The sequence below is a fragment of the Diabrotica undecimpunctata genome, chromosome 8 (genome assembly GCF_040954645.1).
Source record: "Diabrotica undecimpunctata isolate CICGRU chromosome 8, icDiaUnde3, whole genome shotgun sequence".
NCBI classification, from domain to species: domain Eukaryota; kingdom Metazoa; phylum Arthropoda; class Insecta; order Coleoptera; family Chrysomelidae; genus Diabrotica; species Diabrotica undecimpunctata.
In genome coordinates, this window is record NC_092810.1 from 124441710 (window position 1) to 124462827 (window position 21118).

Here is a 21118-nt window from a genome sequence, read left to right on the forward strand (position 1 = left end):
ATAATTCTGAATGACCAACTTGAGACAGTTTTCCCCTCCTCAACCTATTTCATTAAAGACTATAAAGTGTAAACGCATGCCAAAAATAGATCACTTGAGAAAGGCACTCTGCGGAAACAGCTGTAGTGATAAGATTTTTTTATTAAATTTTGTAGAAGTTTTGAAAACAAAGTTTTCAGTGTTTTGTTACGTGTTTTATTTATAAGTAAAGGTCGAATCCATAAATTATAAAAAAGAACTTCCTCCGCAATTTCTTCCGAATAAACTACGAGCTATTGGATCTTTAATATTCGGGTTCCAAGATAATATGTCCTTAGTTTTATATGTTGCTAAAAAAAAAATAAAGCTGTAGTATTGCTCTCTACCATGATCGATACAGACAAAATAGACGAAGATACAGGAAAACCAGTAATGATTTTAGAATACAATAAAACAAAAAGTGGCGTCGATACGGTTGACCAAAAAAAAAGGATTACCAGAAGATGGCCATTATTTAGCTGTAATAAATTCAGAAGTTATTTATAATATTGCACTAAGCCAAATATGTCGCCACAAAGAAGGAGAAAATTCTTACTTGAATTAGGTTTCTCCCTGATGAGGGATCATTTAGAAGACCGAGCGAAGGTACTAACACTGCCAAAAGATATAAGAGAATTTCTGCTGCCTTTTCAAATTGCCAAAGAACCCACCAGCACGGTAAACCAAAGTCGAAGTGGACGGTGCCATATATGCAGTGCGCATAAAAACAATAAAACAACCGTTTCCTGTGACTCATGCCAACAATTTGTTTGCAAAAATCATAGTAAGAAAAAAATTCAGTGTCATATGTGTTTGTATCCTTCAATGGAGGAAGACCAATTTAATTATTTTGCATTTAGATATTTTTCTTTTGGGATCTTTTGTAAGAATATTTTTTATTGTAAACGTTTTCTTTGTTTTGATATTTTTGTAAGACTGACTATTCGTTTTTATATTTTGCGCCTGAGTCGTTATATTATGTTAAAGTCATACAATAAATTGCTAAAAATAACGCTTTTCTTTTCTGGCGTCGTTTACGAATTTTTCTAACAAAGTTTTGATAATTTTTACCTTTTAATACCGCAGTGTGCCCACTCATGTAATTTTATTATACGTGGCTGCCGGAGGGTTAAATATTATATCGGTAAATCCATTTTTTCCGTTTTTCTCCCTTACGAAGGGGGTGTGGTATAAGGGATAAACAGTGGGGTAAGAACAGTAAAAGTTACGTAGTATTATAAAAAACTGAAGAAAATTGCTTTACTGAAAGCCGAGAAAATACATTTTTTTACGTATAGGTACCGAATTTGATATATCTGAAATTCAATTTGCTTCAACCTAACTTTTTAGGTATTTTTACCTAACATATTACCACCAGTTAGCTATTGTCAAGTTAACGCGTGAACCAGAAATGTGTTTGCACAATCTTAAAACCTCTTCACTAGAGTTGTATGTATATGGACCATCAGGATGGGATCCCACGTAGACTTAGATATTATAACCATTTTAGCAATTTTTCAAGAACTGGTTAAACACCACACGAATGGCAGTTGGCTTGTCAATTTTTGATGACTTTGCACGTGTTTTCTTTATTATCAAACCTAATACAACATAGAAGAAATCGGAACCTTTGTAGAGTCATCGTATCATCGTAAAAATTTCTATAAAATAACTATACATGATACATGAAGGCACTGAAACATTCGACTCCTTTCAATAACCTATTTAATACCAACATTAAAAAACAGTCTACCCGGTCTCTCACAAAATGACACCACTACTCAAAGGTTAAGTGAAGTAATTTCACTGCAACCATGTACAATTTTTATATATATATAGTGATATTACTATCATATCCATCACTATAGTCATCACAGTTAGAGTCACTATATGTAAGAAGAAGAAAAAGAAGTTTAGGCAGTTATATAGAGCCATAGAGCCAATTATAATTAGAGTACCTTGTAGAATAAAAATGACTTGATTTTGGATTTTAGGTATTTTCACAGAATTAATACCTATATAGCTAAAGTAACTTGTTTTTTACCATCCTTAATATATATTTGAACATGTGACATGTTAACCTATTAAAAACTAACCTATTTATTCACTGTCACTTATGTATTTTCATAATGGCTGAATTACTCATTGTTGTAATTTAGATTTAAATTCAACAACCTAACCTAATTACAACTTTTCTCTATAGTTCCGCATTTTTCATTTTATAACTTTGAATATTAGTCTGTCTGTATTAAGGGATAAGCCATAAATTCTATAACGAAAGATCCTCTTAAATTAAAACAAAATATTATCGAGATCTCGCCGAGAAGCCAAAGGCAAAACACGGGTTGAAAATCTGGAAAAGGTTGAAAACAAACGATATTCTGATAATTAAAATATAAAATTTAACAACGTCTTTGTTTTGTTTTCAAAGTGCTGTAGGGAAAGAAAATTAAGATATTGGAATTGCAAATGATAGTAGAATAAACTGAAATGATATTGTATTGAAAATGTAGATTAAATATTAATTACTTGATTCTATCGAGAAAATACAAAATTCCATAATTTTTAGAAATGTAAATTTAAAATCACTTATGGATTTTAACTTCAAGAAACTTTATTGATCGTATAAAACCTTGTGATCAACTTTCATTAGGATTTCAGAATAATATCGATAATATGCAATAAAATAATAAATCAAAGTTGAAATCTCCTACCTTAATAAAGATATATGAGTTGATATAACAAAAAATATGTGGGTTCTACAAGGAGGATTCCTTTGTAAGATATTAGTAATATAAAATACCAGTTATCCATTGCCAAGTTAACGCGTAAACCAGAAATGTGTTTGCACAATCATCTTATAACCCCACCACTAAGGTTGTTAGAAAATTTATATGGGGCATCGGGATTTTTTACAAACTGGTCAAAAACCACACATGTAACTTCACCACACTAAATGACTTGTTTAGACTAAATTTCTAGTTGATATTATACAGATATTTAATATTTAAAACAAAAAAAAACGCATACCTTTTTACTAGACTTAAATACAGCACATTTGAACACATTGGAAGCTCCATCTCTAGCTATATAACTAAAAATTTTGAGATCTTGGGAATCGTGGGATACGTAAAATACTCTATATATAGGATGATTAAGAATAACTGATTTGCCCTCGTCAATCCAGTTCTTTTTCTGAAACAAAAAAATTATGTTGAATTATACATAATTATGTAAGAAATACAGTAGATGATAAAATTATTAGAACCACACCGTAAAATTTACCTTTTTGTTTAATGTTGGTACGTACTTGAGCTATCAAACATCTTTTTTTCTTCTATTTTATTGTGATTTGTCAGCTTACAAAGTTTACGAATAACGAAATGAGTAATTACATGAAAATACTTAAAATTATGCCTAAGCCTAATACTTGGTAGTGCTATCCTTTTCAACAATGGCTGGTATCTTCTTGGCATTCTTTCTGTGTATTTCTGGCATTTCTGGCTTTGTTGAATTGTCTCACTTCTGTGCCATACTTCTATTAAGCGCTCGATCAGTCAATGCTTTGTAGTTATAATTTCATTAGATATTTATTTCTTCATTAGCTTTCAAATATTATCTATTGGATTCAAGTCTGGGGAATCTTTTGGTTGCCAGAGAGTAAACGTGAAACTCTTATTTGGGAACGACTACTGGACTTGGGGAAGCATTTTTGTTTGCAGGAATCTCAAATACTGGTCCTGTTGGACTGTTCCTTTCACAATGCAGAGTGTACCTTGATTGCTATGACGAACCACACCATAATACTTAGGGGGTGTCTTACCGTCATATAATACAATCTTTTTTGTATTTCTCTTCAGCTCTTACGTTACAAATTCAGCTCTATTCAATATGAACATACATGAAATATTATTTCAGATTCCTGGAAAAATTAGGATTTCTAGGGTTTATTGAAGGTAGTGATCCGTCTCAAACAGCCTCTCCTACCCAAATGTCAACCTCACCTTCAAGTTGGTGAACCCTGTTATCACAAACGAGGCTCTGATGACCGAGTATCAGCGGTATAACTGTAACACCCCGAATTAAGGAAATGTAATTCCATTAAGAATGAGTGGTGCCGACCCATCTTTTCCGAGGGGTGTTGGCTGAACTAAGTAGGCCGCTAACCTCGGTTACAATGGTGGACACGACACATTCTTCTACCCCACCAACCCGTCTGGCCAGCGTGGTGGGATATGGCCAAAACCTCCAAAACCAAACATGTCGATTGCAACAGAAACACGGAAGGTACCCCAGGTGGGTAGGAATTCTATTCCACAGTCCCACACCGTAACAACGGTCTGCCCCGAGGAACACCTCAGATTCGCTGACGACATAGTGATTATAGCGAGCACATCTGAGGAACTGCAAATTATGATGGGGGAACTAGCAGCCAGCTCCCAATACATCGGCCTAAAAATGAATATGAGAAAAACAAAAATAATGACAAACACAGATGACCCCAGACGTATAACTATAAATGGCAGTGAGATAGAACAAATCCCGGAATATATCTACCTAGGCCAAATCCTGAAACTTGACAAAGAGAACCAAAGTGCGGAAATTACTAGAAGAACAAGACTAGCATGGGCAGGATTTGAAAAACTTAGTTGGATACTTAAGAACCGTAAAATACCCCAATACTTGAGAAGCAAAGCGTTTAACCAATGCATCCTTCCTATCATGACATATGAATGTCAAACCTGGACCCTAACCGAGGCAAACATGAATAAACTAGCCACAAAAGAAAGAACAATGGAAAAAGCAATGTTAGGTATACGACTGTCAGATAAAAAGAGAAACGACTGGGTAAGATCCAAAACAAAAGTCGAGGACATAACAACAAAAAATGCCAAACTTAAATAGAGCTTCGCGGGCCACACTGCTAGACAAAAAGACCAACGTTAGAATACTACAATACAACATTGGAGACCTTACGAAAGTAAATGACCAAGAGGAAGGCCACAGATGAGATGAGCTGATGACATTAAAAGAATAGCCGGAACAAATTGGAAAGATGTTGCTCAGGATAGAGACCGATGGAAGGAGTTGGGAGAGGCCTTTGTCCAAACATGGACGACAGAAGGCTAAGAAGAAGAAGAAGGAAAAATTGATCAATTGTAAACTACATGAAAGAAAGATAATATTAAGTAATTTCATTTACTTGCTTCCAATCATCAATGGCTCAAATTTTGGGATCTTTAGCTCATTTTTATCATGGCTGGTGTGACGAGCGGCTTTTTTGCAGGACAAGCTGAAATTAGTTATTAGTAAAATGTTAACGCCAGACTTTTGCATCATTTTTGATAGAATCCAGCGAAGTTATATTCTGGTAGCCAAAACAAATTTTTTTCGTCTCGTGGCAATTTTTTCCAACCACATTTTAGCTTGCATGGTGAGACAAAATCCTAATTTTTATCAATTTTTCTTTGTGCGGTTTACAGTTGATGTTAAAACTTTAGAAATCAATGCTATATTTCTGTAGGAGTGATTAGTGTTCAATAATAAAGATTTTATTTCCGCTTTTTTACTTGGTGAGATGTCTTTTGCTTTTTCCATGATGAGAAAGTTACAGTTCTGGTACAAATGGTGTAATGTGTGCTAAATTTACAAAACAATAGTATGCGATAGTCAGAATATTAATAGAAAACAATGGAAACTATAATCCCATAAACATATTAAACACTAAGACCAAAGACTCAAATGCGAGTTGTAAGCTGCGCCTCACAGCACTAATATAAAACACCGTTTGAAACACGGATTGTTTAGGTAGCTAGGTTGCTAGGCTAACTGCAATTTTATTAAGCGTTGCAACATGATAAAATGGAAACAAACCCATGAATATATTACGTATATAGTACCCTTTGCAAAGAAAGTTAAATTTTACTAGGTGGTTCTAATAATTTGATCACCCACTGTATATATAGCAAATACCAGTATATACCGCTAAATAGACTACATTGGAAAACTACTACAAAACATAAATATACATAAACAAAAACTATTTAAATTATTAAATATTTTCATTCAGGAAAAACACTTTTAATTTCAACACCAGAAGTATGGCGGAACTGTGTAACCAAGCGCAAAAAAATCATTGAGGATTCGTAAATTTGTAAAAATAAAATGAACTAAGTAAGCCCAATCATAATGAAAATTACCTTAATTTTTGATATTTTTGGTGACTAAAATTCCAAGTGCTGCTATCTTTTCTTTCCTACTATATTCCTACTATGTTCCTTTTTCATAATATAATATGTTCTACTTGGTAGATGTCATTGCTGATTCAACGTCTTTCAAACGTCTGTGGGTATCTATTTATCATCTTCTTCCCGCACTATATCCTCATTGGTGTAAAGATGTTTTACTCGTGGTAATTTCTTTTGAGGAATCGCAATCCTCAGTTAAGTTGCACCTTAAGTATGTGAAGTTTTGAACTTTATCTAGTGGTTTATCATTTATAAAGAAATGATAGTTTACGTTAGTTATGGCTTTTGCTGATTATCATCGTTTTCATTTTATCGGCATTAAGACTCACTCCGAAATTTCTGCTACTCATATTTTCTTAATTAACCTTTGAATGCCTTCTGCACTATCAACAAGAAAAACAGTATCGTTAGCGTATCGAAAACTATTCATAAATATCCCATTTACCAGAAGTCCGTCTTCAGTATTTGCTATTAGCTCTCTAAATAGGTATTTAGAATAAGTACTGAATAATAAGGGCGACAAAACACAACCCAGTCAAACTCTGGATATTAATTGTTTCGTAATAATTATTGTCAACTTTAACGATGCCTATTTGTTATGTATATAATTTTCCTATGATCATTTAGTCGCTATCTTGTATACCTATTTTTTCTGAGAATATCCATAACCTTACTGTGGTTTACGTCGAAAGATTTTCGCTATCTGGAGAGCAGACAATTAGGTCATTATTTACGTCCCTAGCTCTTTGAATTACCACTTGAATATTGAATGGGAATGGATTGAATGAATTGGAATCTATTTAACGCAAACGAAAGACCACCTACCACTAAAGAGGTTGTCCAAGCCATTAAGAAGCTTAAAAATAATAAAGCACCAGGAACTGATCAAATTTGTAGTGAGCTCTACGAGAATGGTGGCGACGCCCTGCTACAAGCACTGTATAAACTTTTACTTCTTATCTGGCTAAATGAGACCATGCCCTGTGAATAATCTCAAGGCGTGATATGCCCGTTACATAAAAAAGCGATCAGCTCCAGTGTGGCAACTACTGAGGTATAACCCTGTTCACAACTGATTACAAAATACTAGCAAATATTCTAGGCTACAAGTTTACACAGTTGGCATAATTGGAAAATCGCAGGCCGGATTTACTCCAGAAAAATCAACAACTGACCAAATTCATTCAATAGGACAGATCCTCGAGAAAACATTAGAATTTAACTTTGGAACCCATCACCTATTCGTCGAATTTAAGGCCGCATACGGCAGTGTCAAGGGAACGGTACTATACCAATCAATAAGTTTCGTATACCAGAAAAACGCCAGCGTTAGGATACAGGGAGAAATTTCTCGCTCCTTTGAGATAAAGGATTGACTTACGACAAGGAGATGCCCTGGCTTGCCTCCTATTTAACATTGCCTTGGAAAAAGTAGTCCGAGACACACGAATTGGAGACTGCGGTACTATTTACAATAGTGTTCAATTTTTTCACATGCTAAAGATCATGTCATTTTTTCGCTGTAATACTAACTATCATTATACCACAATTTTACAAGCATTACCTTAGTCAAACCCTTGATAATACTTTCTACTTCCATTTCCAACCCCCCTCATTTAGAAATACACACAGTTGTAAGATAGCAAACAAGAAGACTCTCTTGCCTGTTACCTGTCGCTTGAAACAGACGCTACCTCTTCCCAGTTCACTATCTTTAGTAACAGAGGTATTCTTTCTACTGATGACTAGCGCTACCAACAGACATTCTCTCTCCCTCTTATTGTTACGCGAAAAATACCGCAAAGACTGTTTTAAATCGTATACAGACGCAAATGTGCTCTATCTCGTGATCTCAGTGTTAGTACCGCGAGACACGTGTTCAGAAACCGGTACCCGGACAGCTTCCTTGTATGAAGAACAACCGTGAGTGAAAGCCTGTAAATACCGCGAGTGTGTATGCAGCAGAAGAATTCGTAGGACTTTGTATAAACTTAATTTGCTATAATCTGTATAACCCTTTACTACACATTCTAATTTATTTTGAACCAGCTCTATATAATACAGTTCTCATTACCTTAAATTATATTCATAATTTCACATATGTACACCCTTTTTGTACAAATAGATCGATACAAATCTTAGCATACGCTGATGACATTGACAAAATAGGGCGTAGCACGCGAGATGTTGAGCAATATTTCCTGGAATTAGAAACGGCGGCGAAACATGTCGATCTAGTCATCAACGAAGACAAAACCAATTATATGTTAGTTACTAAGGATCCTATTAGGAACGGGAAAGGGCATTTGAAAGTCATGTCTTTAAACGTGTTGACAGCTTTACATACCTTGGCTCGCTAGTGACTAGTACCAATAAAACAAACGAAGAAATTATAAGATGAATAAAGCCTCAATAGGGCATACTATGGACTTCAAAAACAATTCCACTCAAGAAAGATCCAAAGAAAAACTAAAATTATGATATGAAAAACGCTGCTGAGGCCGGTCCTCACATACGGGGCAGAAACATGGACGTTAACGCAGAAGGATAAAAGACTTCTGGGAATATTCGAGCGTAAGATACTCCGCAAAATATTTTGAACTATAAACGATCAAGGGCAGTAACGCAAAAGATTTAATTTCGAATTATACCAACTTTTAATGACCCTTCTTCTTCTTCTGGTTCCTATTCGTTTCGGATGTTGGAAATCATATTGGCAATCATGACCTTGCTCGCTGCGGCTCGAAACAGCTCCGTTGAGGTTTTCTTAAACCATGTTCTTAAATTCCGCAGCCATGATATTCTCCTTCTACCGGGTCCTCGCTTACCTTTGACTTTACCTTGCAATATAGACTGCAGCAGGGAGTAACGGTACTGATTTCTCATAACGTGTCCCAGATATTGCAATTTTATGCGTTTGATCGTAAACACAATCTCTGGTTCCTTCTTCATTTTTTCTAGAACTTCATTGTTCGTGATCCTTGCTGTCCATGATATTCTCAGCATTCTTCTATAAAGCCACATCTCAAATGCTTCAAGTTTTTTAATAGTGGTGTCTGTAAGCGTCCATGCCTCCGCCCCGTACAACAACACAGAGAAAACATAGCATCTCAAATGTCTCATTTTTGTATCCAGGGATATGTTGTGACTTTTGAAGATGGCGCTCATTTTATTAAAGACCGTTCTTGCCTTTCCTATGCGGCACTTTATTTCCTGTACATTGCTCCACTGTTCGTTTATAATAGTTCCCAGGTAGCAATACTGTTTTACTCGCTCTATCTGCGTCCCATTAATGTATAGATGAGCCCCATTTATATTCTCCTTGCTGACAATCATTTGTTTGGTTTTGTGGGTATTAATGTTTAGTCCGTACTGTTGACTGTACTCGTTTATTCTGTCCATTAGCCTCTGAAGTCCCTCTAAACTATCTGCTATCACCATGGTGTCGTCGGCATATCTAACATTGTTTACTCTTTCACCATTTAGAAGGATGCCTTCGTCTATTCCGTAAAGAGCCAGAGTTTAATGACCCAGATGTCATAAAATTCATTAAAACACAGCAACTTAGATGAGCAGACACATAATACGAATGACTGACAACACCTATAGGAAGAAAAAGCAGAGACCAACTGCGAATTAGGTGGTTAGATGCCAGTTGAGACCGACTTAGGGATACTAGAGATCAGAAGACGGCAATATATTGCCAGAAACCGAACAGAAGGGGACTAATCTTAGAGCAAGCCAGGATCCACCGAAGATTGTCGAGCCAAAGATGATGATGATAAATATTAAATAGTGCTTTTCTAGATTTAAGTCCATTTTTAAATCCAAATTTGTTCAGCTGCTGTTCGAGGATTGCATATATTCTATCATGTATAATGTATAGAAAGATCTTTAACATATGGCTCATCAAACTTATTGTTCTGTAGTCTTCGCATTTTTTGGAGATCTTTTCTTTGGTACATTGGCGCACCGAGGGGGGGGTTTTGGGGGTTAAACCCCCCCCCCCAGGACCCTATTCCGACACTGTTACTTACACATTTAAGGGACTCAAAATGGAGGTAACACCATAAAAAAAAATTTGGTGACCAACCAAACCCCCCCCCCCCAGAGGCAAATTCTAGGTGCGCTACTGCTTTGGTAGTGGTATGAATATAGAGAGCAAACAACTATTGGGAAACTTTATATAGAAATATATAAAAAAATATAAAATATATAAAAAAATAGAACAATTTTTTAGACTTTTGAAATAAATAAATTTTAGAGTTTTTACGTGAATGTATATCGAGAAAATAGGAAAATTATTCTTATTCTTCCAATTAAAAAACAATTCTTGGAACCTACAAAATACAAATCTGCATTGAATTATTCCTATTTATAAAACACGATGATCAAGAGAAAATTACTTTTGTCTGGGATTGGCACTGCAATCACCACCGACATAAAATTATAGCCGTACATTTTTATTCGAGTGCTTTTCGCAATTTGAAATTGTTTTGGGTTGAAATAATTATTAGCGAGAAAAACATTCACGATTAAACAACGTCACCGCACGATTTTAATTTCTCTAATTTTGCTGTCGTTGTCGCTGTTTCCGCGGGGATTAGCTCCATACCGAAAGTTTGTATAGCATTTTTATAAAAAGGGACATTAATTAAATTCATGCATTTTGTGTACAAAGTATTTTCTAATTATTCACCTCATACAAAAATTTGAGATATTTAAATAAAAGCTGAAAAATCATATTATTTTTTATGATTAACCGACGATTTTTTGATAGCTTCTCTTTGTAGCTTCTTCTTCTGTAAATAATTATTTATGAGTTGGCTTTCCGATGTAATATTTATTATGCAAAGAGAAAATGCTGACTCGCTTATTAATAATAATAGCGTTTATTGTCCAACAGAATCCATTTATAGGACAAAATACAATACTACAATTAAATGATATATTAATAATTCATAAGTACTAACTAAATAACACATTTTTCGAGTATTTTACGTTAACATAAAGAAACTACTCAATCACCTAGGTAGATCTCAGCCATCCTAGTAAGCTGCTTTAAACTGCAGTGAAATATATCGCAGTAAGCACTTAAGGAATTATAATAGTTGCACATGAGAAATAGAGGAGAATTTAACATAAGATTAGTTCTAGCTTGTGTATTTCTGAACGTAATTGAATTTCTCACTGGATAAGATGGAACGTTAAAATTTATTTGTCGAAGAATATCAGGGCAGTCAATGAGATTATGTAGTAGCTTGTACAGGAATATTAGGGAGGCATTAATTCGTCTAGATTCTAATGATATTACGTCCAAACCGCTACACAACTCACTATTGCTGATGCCCCTCTTGGGATATATGCCGTTAATTTTGAAAGACAAAAATTTTAAAAATTTACGCTGCACCTGCTCTATAAGTTGGATATGTACATCATAAAAAGGTGACCAAATGACAGAGGCATATTCCAGTTTACAGCGTACAAAAGTGTAATAAAGTAATTTAATTGCCTTAATATTAGTGAGATTTCGACTATTTCTAATTATGAATCCATAAGATTTAAGTGCTTCTTTAACCTTTAAATTTACATGTTCAACAAAGGTGAGTTTATAATCAAATGTAACTCCAAGGTCTTTAATTTTATTTAAACGTTCAAGTTCATTGCCATTGATAATATAAGGATGGTATAAATTAGATTGTTTCCTAGAATAACTAACTACTTTGCACTTATTGGCATTAAGATTCAAATGATTTGCATTACACCATTCATGTACACGATTCAGTTCACTCTGCAAAAAATGACAATCATTAAGGTCACTTATCAATGAATAAATCTTTAAATCATCGGCATAACATAAACATGGTGCAGAAATTAATTCACACAGATCGTTAATAAATAACAAGAATAATAATGGACCTAGATTAGAACCTTGTGGAACCCCTGAAGAAGCTAGGTACTTTTCCGATTTGTAACCATTATAAGCAACAAACTGCGTTCTATTTGACAAGTAAGACCTCATAAAAGTCACGGCATCCTCAGAAAGACCAAAGAGACATAATTTAGAAAGTAATACGCCGTGGTTAATTCTGTCGAACGCCTTCGTAAAGTCAGTATATATGACGTCAACTTGACCTCTATTATCTAGGGCCGCTGAGATATATTGTGTGACCATTAATAAGTTTGTCACAGTGGACCGGTTGGAGACAAAACCATGTTGATATTGAGACAGCTGATTACGAGTGCGTGAGTAAATACGATTATACAAAACTATTTCAAAGACTTTCGATAGATTGCAAATAATGGAAATTGGTCTGTAGTTTTCTACCTGACCCTTTTCACCAGTTTTGAATATTGGGCACACTTTTGACTCCTTCCAGAGACTCGGATATTCCTTGTTAAGAAGACATAAATTAAAAATTTTTAATAGTGGCACAGTTAAGGCACCTATGCAATCCTTAACCAAAAAGGATGGAATATTATCAGGTCCACACGTCATTTTGTCTTTCAATTTCTTACTAGCCAAAATTATCTCAGACTCTAAAATAGGATAAAAATTTAAGTAATCTGCATTGATTGAGGAAGAGTTAGCCTTGAAATTAATATCTGATGACAGAAAAACACTCTTGAAAAATTCTGCAAACATATTCACAATATTTTGTGGGTCGGAGGTAGTAATGTCATTATATTTCATCACACCAGGAATTCTTGAACTTTTATTTTTTGAATTTACGTACAACCAAAACTTCTTGGGGTTGATGGATAAGGCAATTTGTATATTCTCGACATATACATTGTAGGCCAAACTGATTTTTGATTTGACAAGGTGTCTTAACCGTTGAAACTCAAGCAAATCACACTGATTTTTGAATCGTTTAAACTTTTTTCTAAACTTTGCTTTTAATTTGATGTTGTGAATGATATCAGCATCGAACCAGGGTGGGTATTTATGGCTAAAGTTTTTGTAAACTGGAATATACTTATTGAACACAGAAAAAATCTTATCGTAAAAGTTATTTAAAGTTTCATTAACGTCATTAGAAGTATCCAGAGAGTTCCAATCCGTTTCATACAGTTCTCGATATAAAGCAGGAAAATTGGCTTTTTTAAAGTTGTAAGTTAACTGCTCCAAACCATACCTAAATTTAGGCTCTTTTACAAATATATCCGTAAATGATATTAGAAGAGCTGGGTGATGAGAGTCTTCATAGACCAAAGGTGAGTCATCATGCTTAACTTTACAACTGAAATGCGATAAGACCAAATCTAGCAGTCTACCCAAGTGATTAACAACATTGTTAAATTGTCTAAGGCCAGTAGAGCCCGCAAAACTTAAAACTACAGAAGTTTTGAAATCAGACATATCATTATCTATAAACCTTGAAACATTGAAATCGCCTAGTACTATGCAGTCATTATTTAAGTAATCAAATTGCCCTAAGCAATCGAGAAAATATTCAAAGTCTACCAAACTTAACCTATCAGGTAAATAAACAACAACTATATAAAAATATTTGTAACCAATCCGGCACTTGACAATAATTAGATCAATAAGTGGAAATTGTGCGTCGAAAGCCGTAGTGTCCAATATTTCAGATGTTATGAAATCTTTTAACGCGAGCACTACACCACCACCCTTCACCTTGTCCACCTCATGGAATTTTCGGTCTTTTCTGTATACGACATAATTATTCGGAAAAAGTTCCATACTCGAAACATCACTGCGTAACCACGTTTCACTTAATGCTATGATGTCGAATTCACAATCACTAACGTTGGCATTAAACAATGAAATTTTGCTATTAAGGCCGCGTACATTTTGGTAATAACATGTAATTTCAACGTGTTGGGATTTACTTGATCTGGAATTGCTGGACACATTTAGTTTAAAGAGCTCTCAGTTTTACTGACTATGGTAGGTCTACCCCTTACATACTTAATGATCAGATTTTGTTCTCCATTGTCTGTTCGACGTTTCAGTTCTGTCCGGAGTTCATTTAGGTATTGTCTCTGTCGAGGTGTTTTATCATCAGAAATTGAAATAGCAGAGAAGGTAGATGTGGCTAATTTATTCTTGATACGCAAAATAGACTTAGCCTGCGCGGGTGTTGAAAAGGTCACTTTCATTAGACGGGCCTTATTAGATCGTTTACCAATTCTGTGTACATGTCTTGCAGAAATCGGATTTGCATTGCCACCTTGTATTGTAGTTAGAATATCATTTACTTTATTATTATCTTCCATAGCAGAATTAGTTTCTGGGACGTTATACAAAATGATATTGTGCGATCGATTAATACGGTCCATGGCTTCTTCGATTATCTCTTCCTGATGTTCGGATTGTATTGTAGGATTAATATTAGCTATTTTCCTTTCCAGCTCCTGCATTTTAGTTTCCACAAGATTCGTTAAAAATTGCTTTAATTGAACAAACTTGTCCTCTCCGTTGCTACAAGTATTACATAGTACTTTGATATTTTTACTACGCATTCGTGTAATCCGACTGACATCCTCGCCCTGTAAGCCAATGCATGAAGTATGCAAAGAATTCATACATCCCGAACATTTTATAATTTGAGTGTTTATGGTAGATTGCTTACAGTTTATACACACAGGCATAATTAATTATTTTTCGTCCAATTTTCGATTTAAACCAAATCAATTAAATAGCAATTATACTTTGTAGGTAGATAATCGATATTCGACAAATGATAAATTAAACCAGTTTTTTTGCCTGTTTGCTGATATGAACGGCAATATAACCAATTGTTGCATATATCGGGATTCGCAAAGGATGACCAATAAAAATAGGTACTCACGGTTGTGGATCTTGTGATAATAAACACTTTGTGAAAATTTCACTAAAAACTGACTTGTATAACTCAATTAAATTAATGTTTAATGTGAGGCACAAATGTTTATCGACTTTTATGTATAAATACTTCTGTATGTAATGTTTATTGTCAATATCCTATTTGGTTACCCCTTGTATATATATATATATATATATATATATATATATATATATATATATATATATATATTTCTTTGTAGTACCAATTGACTTCTGGACGAAAAGTATTCCCATTTGGCATCCGTGAATATTCACGGGCCACAATATACAGCGAATTCTGTTGCGGTACCAATTGGCATCAATCGCTGTTGCGGTTTCTTTGGCATCGATTGGCTTTGGACCTTTAGCATCCATTGGTTTATGACTCAAGTCGACAATAATACCTAAAGGTTTCGGTGGAATTCTACCTGAGTCAATTCATCTGTTCAGTCATTGTAATATTTTGTTGTCGAAACGGATGTTTAAAAATTTAGCTTGTTAGAGTATATTACTCTTTATCCATAAATTGTAGGCAGGTAGTTATTGCTTTTTTCGAGATTAAATATTTTTCTTTTAAAATTATGACAGCTTCAAATTTGATTTAATTTGCTAAATACTTTTATTTTACATTTTTTAAGCTCAGTAATTTAAAAATGTTTTATCGTCTTTTAACAACTTCTAGTCTGATTATTCCCTGAGTAAAAGAGCTCTGTTGTAATGAATTATTTGGTATTACTAAAGAAATTCTGGTATAGTAGGATTAAATGTTAAAATTAAATGTTACAATGATTGTAACTTCATGTCTTCGGCTGTTACGTCGCATTATGGGCTATATGGATCAACAGAAACAACTACTCCGTGGGCTAATACCCCTACCGGCATTGAATTATACTATTGATCCAATGGTCGCAGAACAACACAACCCATCAAGTGTAAAACGCCAAACAGCTGTTTCGGTCCGCCAGACCTTATCAGTCACGCTTGGCTTCTCCATTGGAAAGTTGTCCGTTCTGCTTAAGGGGACAAGGTCCTCTGAATCTCAAATGTAAATGAGAATGCAATCCACTCTTAACTGATCAACATTTAATATGTCATCACAGGTGTTCCGTGTGCAATGCTGCCAGGTCACCCATGTACAGCTTGGAACAACAAGAGCCATTTGCTGATCGGTTTAGGCCGCCGAAACCCAATTAATTATGTTTAGATCAACAGAAACAACTACTCCGAGGGCTAATACCCCTACCGGCATTGAATTATACTATTGATCCAATGGTCGCAGCACAACACAACCCATCAAGTGTGAAACGCCAAACAGTTGTTGCGGTCCGCCAGACCTCATCAGTGACGCTTGGCTTCTCCATTGGAAAGTTGTCCGTTCTGCTTAAGGGGACAAGGTCCTCTGCATCTCAAATGTAAATGAGAATACAATCCATTCTTAACTGATCAACATTTAATATGTCATCACCGGTGTTCCGTGTGCAATGCTGCCAGGTCACCCATGTACAACTTGGAACAACAAGAGCCCTTTGCTGATCGGTTTAGGTCACCGAAACCCAACCAATTATGTTTGGATCAACAAAAACCACTACTCCGAGGGGTAATACACCTACTGGCATTGAATTATACTATTGATCCAATGGTCGCAGATCAACACAACCCATAAAGTGTGAAACGCCAAACAGCAGTTTCGGTCCGCCAGACCTCATCAGTGACGCTTGGCTTCTCCATTGGAAAGTTGTCCGTTCTGCTTAAGGGGACAAGGTCCTCTGAATCTCAAATGTAAATGAGAATGCAATCCACTCTTAACTGATCACATAGGTGACCTAGCAGCATTGCACACGGAACACCTGTGATGACGTATTAAATGTTGATCAGTTAAGAGTGGATTGCATTCTCATTTACATATAAAATACTAGCTTTTATCCTCGATTCGATTGTGATGGCGTCTTCTGCCGAGAAGTATCCCTTGAAAATACAACTTTTTTTAATAAAATGTATCATCTGTGCTTATTTGTGTCCCTGTCAAAATTGCAAAAATAATCAATATAATCGGTTAAAAAGTTAAACAGGGAATGCGAAAAAAAACAAGCCGACAAACACCTTACACTCACATTTATAATATTAGTTAATATTTTCACAGAAAAAAAGACAAAGCATAACCAGAGATAGATAAAAACTAAGCATCTTAACGAAAGAATCTTATTAACACAGCGCCAAACCACATTTTCAAAATTCACAACATTTTTAATGCATTTACAACCCCTAACATTAAATGCTTTTTAATACACAACGTTTTAGCAATGTGCTTCAAAAAATTATACACATGGCGCTGAGAAATAAGGTTATAAAACCTTTCAAAAAGAATAAAAGACTGCAGATAACAAGAAAGTAAGATAAAACCAATAATATATTGTAAATCCAAAAAGTAAACAAAAAATATCCATTCTAAGAATTAAACTCAAACGCGAATCGACCAGATGTTACTCGAACCTTTATAAACCTGGAATCTAAGACAATCTAAGTGACTAACTGGCTTCCAAAATCGTATCACATCCTGTAGATGCCAATTGAACCGCTAAGCTGTAACGACATGAATATCGCTTCAACTCAATATACACAAATCGATGGTGGCGCTGCTTATTTTTTGCCTCGAACTACGATTTATTTACGAATCAAAAAACGGTCCAATTGGATTCCGGGTTCATATCGCGTAAAGAGCCTTATAATATCATCCACTATGCGTTTCTGATATTATTTTGAAGAGGTCAATTGGCATCCGAATACCGGATGCCAATTGACCAGCGGAAGCCAATTGAACCTACAACTTTACATGTGGGAAGTCAATTGTTACCGTAAATAAATATATATATATATATATATATATATATATATATATATATATATATATATATATATATACTGGTATATATATATATATATATATATATATATATATATATGTATATATATATATATATATATATATATATATATATATATATATATATGAATTACTGGATATTAGTGTCTGTCAATATAAACAAACAACACAGTTTATTAGGGTTGCAGTCAGAAAATTGGCCGGGATGTTAATGAAACACTCTTATGACATTTTGTCTAGCTTTCAGAATGGTTTTATTCCTTTTTCAAGACAATAAGAAAAAAAATGTAAATATTTATAAAATATCACAAATCTTCAGTGCAACTTACTATTATAGTCGTTGAGATTATTTGTAAAAGCATAGACACGCAACATTAATAACACACTTATAAAATATAAGATAGTGGACAAAATACATTTAAAAATTCTTTAAAATTTAGGTACAGATAGTAAAAATTTAGTTTGTCATCTTTTACTGGTGTGTTTTAACTTTTAAAATTAATATCTACCTGTACCCACACAAATTACACTTATATGCATAACATGTTGCATATTATTAAGACAGGTTTAAAAATTAAAATCACCTCTGATCACCTAAAGATGGGCCTCTAGTATTTCTTAAAAAGAAATATAATATTAAGTACACCTAATTACTTTTTAATCATAGGATTTTTTCTTTTTGTTCTCTATGTGTCAGAGTTCAAACACACCAGTAAAAGATGACAAACTAAATTTTTACTATCTGTACCTAAATTTTAAAGAATTTTAAAATGAATTTGGTCCACTATTTTATATTTTATCTGTGTTATTAATGTTGAGTGTATATGCTTTTACAAATAATCTCAACGACTAGTAAGTTGCACTGAATATTTGTGATATTTTATAAATATTTACATTTTTTTTTCTTATTACAGTGTCTTGAAAAAGGAATAAAACCATTCCGGAAAGCTAGACAAAAAGTTATAAGAGTGTTTCATTAACATTCCGGCCAATTGTCTGACTGCAACCCTAATAAACTGTGTTGTTTGTATATATATATATATATATATATATATATATATATATATATATATATATATATGTATATATATATATATATATATATATATATATATATATATATATATATATATATACCTATTGATAATTATAATAATGATATAGTGATATTCCTAGTTCTATGAAAAAACATGGCAACATGATTCGTTATCGCTTAAGCGATACGGGCCCATTTATTGTTTATGTAGAATCTACTGATAAAAATGTTGGTAAATTACATCCGATTAGAGGATCAGAGTTGTCATTGTTTACATTAAACCCTTTAAGTATGTCTGATATTACCCTTGTACCACACATTTTTGCCAGAGTAAATGAGTAGTACTAATCAGATTTCCATCTATTTTCATCTATACCTGTATTATAATAAGAAATGCATAGATGGCTCTGATATCGGAACGTTTACTCAACGTGTAAACATTGCAGTGGTACAACATTTTGTCGTCTCCGGTGTAATTAATAAACGTATGAAAAACTGATTGCAACTTGGTGCAAGTTTCCATGTTTATTAATTTGTCTAACTATTGCGCAATATGGTGTAATATTGCGTAGTTAGCCGGTACGCTCTTATTGTGGCATTATCTTGAAGAGACAATGCTTTATGGTTTTATTGGTGGTGGAAATAAAACACAGTCTTTCTAAGAAGAAAAAAACTCAGCTTCAGAGTCTTAGAAAGTTTGCAGAGCCCTTCGAGCAAAGTGCTCTAGGGAGCTACCCTACACGGGTAAAACCATGTGTTGACACTGACTGACTTGAGATCAGTAAATGTCCCATATTTAAAGATAAATTAACTTTTATATGAAACTTTTTCATTTCTCAACCAATTAAGTTTAATTATAAGTTCCAGAAGGAAGGGCGATGCACATCGAGGTGCGTGATTAGTGCACCTGATGACAATTTGTACCAGTGGATTCTAGTGTGCTTCTTGCAATTAGCACGTGGCTGAATGTGGTTTATTTTTTGTTCAAAATTTGATCATTGAGGATTTCTATAAAAGGTTAGTGTTTTTATTACCAATATAAGGATAAAATAGTTTCAGAATAAAAAATATATATCAAAAGTAAAGAAAATTGAAAATTATTTTGAATATGATATTTTAAAAAAATGTAACCTCAAACTTTCCTCTAAAATAAAATATAAATATCTATAACCATCACAAATATGCTAAATTGGTTTCATATGTTGTGTTGATCATTTTTGTACAGTTTCATCATACATTATAAACCAATCTACTTGCGCTTAGCAAATATTTTCCACAATACACCAACCTGCATGTTTTTTACAGATGCCCGAAAACTATTCTGATATACATTATTGGAAGAGGGGCCTTCAACTGAACAGTTAGCCAAAATATTACATGAAGGGTTAATCAACCTGAACATTCCGAGATTGAAGGGGAATCAGATGCTGTGGATGTAGTAGAACCTGACACTTTATCAGAACGATCTTCTAGCAGAAATACGTCTACAATACTGCCGTCTACTCCGTCTGGAAGTGATACAGCCAAAATAAACATTGTAACTAACTATAGGCCTCTACGTAGAAAACGTACAAATTCTACAATTTACGAATGTTTAGAACACGAGGATTCAGATGATTATGTAGCAGAGAGATTACCAGCCCGAAAAACCCTCTCAAAACAAAAATATGAATGCTTCATCATCAAGTGAAGATGAAGCAACTTTCGATATTACTAATGATTTTAAGGGGTGGTCTAAAGAACCAAGAATACCTATTGAATTTAAAAATTGTAATTATGCAGAATTCAAGGGTTCGAAAGTGATACCGTCTTGTGAAGACCCAGAAGTTTCTTTAATGTTTTTCTCAATGACACCTTACTACAATACATTGTAAAACAGTCAAATTTATATGCTTTCCAATGTCCAAGCCAACAAAAATTTAGATTTGTCCTTCGAAGAAAGGAAAGCTTTCCTGGGAATTTTAAGTCTAATGGGATTTAATAGTTTACCTTCTACCAAAAAATACTAGTCTGCATATCCAAATTCTCATAATGAAAGGATTATTAATATTTTCCCTCTCAAGAGATTTCTTAAAATATTAAGGTATATCCATTTGAATGAT

The 21118-nt window shown here is 34.1% G+C and overlaps 1 protein-coding gene across 1 annotated transcript in view; it reads right to left on the bottom strand.

Annotated features, from left to right (window-relative positions):
- The window catches only part of LOC140447948 (uncharacterized), a 421074-nt gene that overhangs the window by 160572 nt on the left and 239384 nt on the right, over nt 1–21118 (bottom strand). The window contains exon 6 of the mRNA XM_072540908.1: nt 3049–3213. Coding sequence (XP_072397009.1) covers nt 3049–3213 — 165 coding nt within the window. The remainder of the gene's footprint in view (nt 1–3048; nt 3214–21118) is intronic.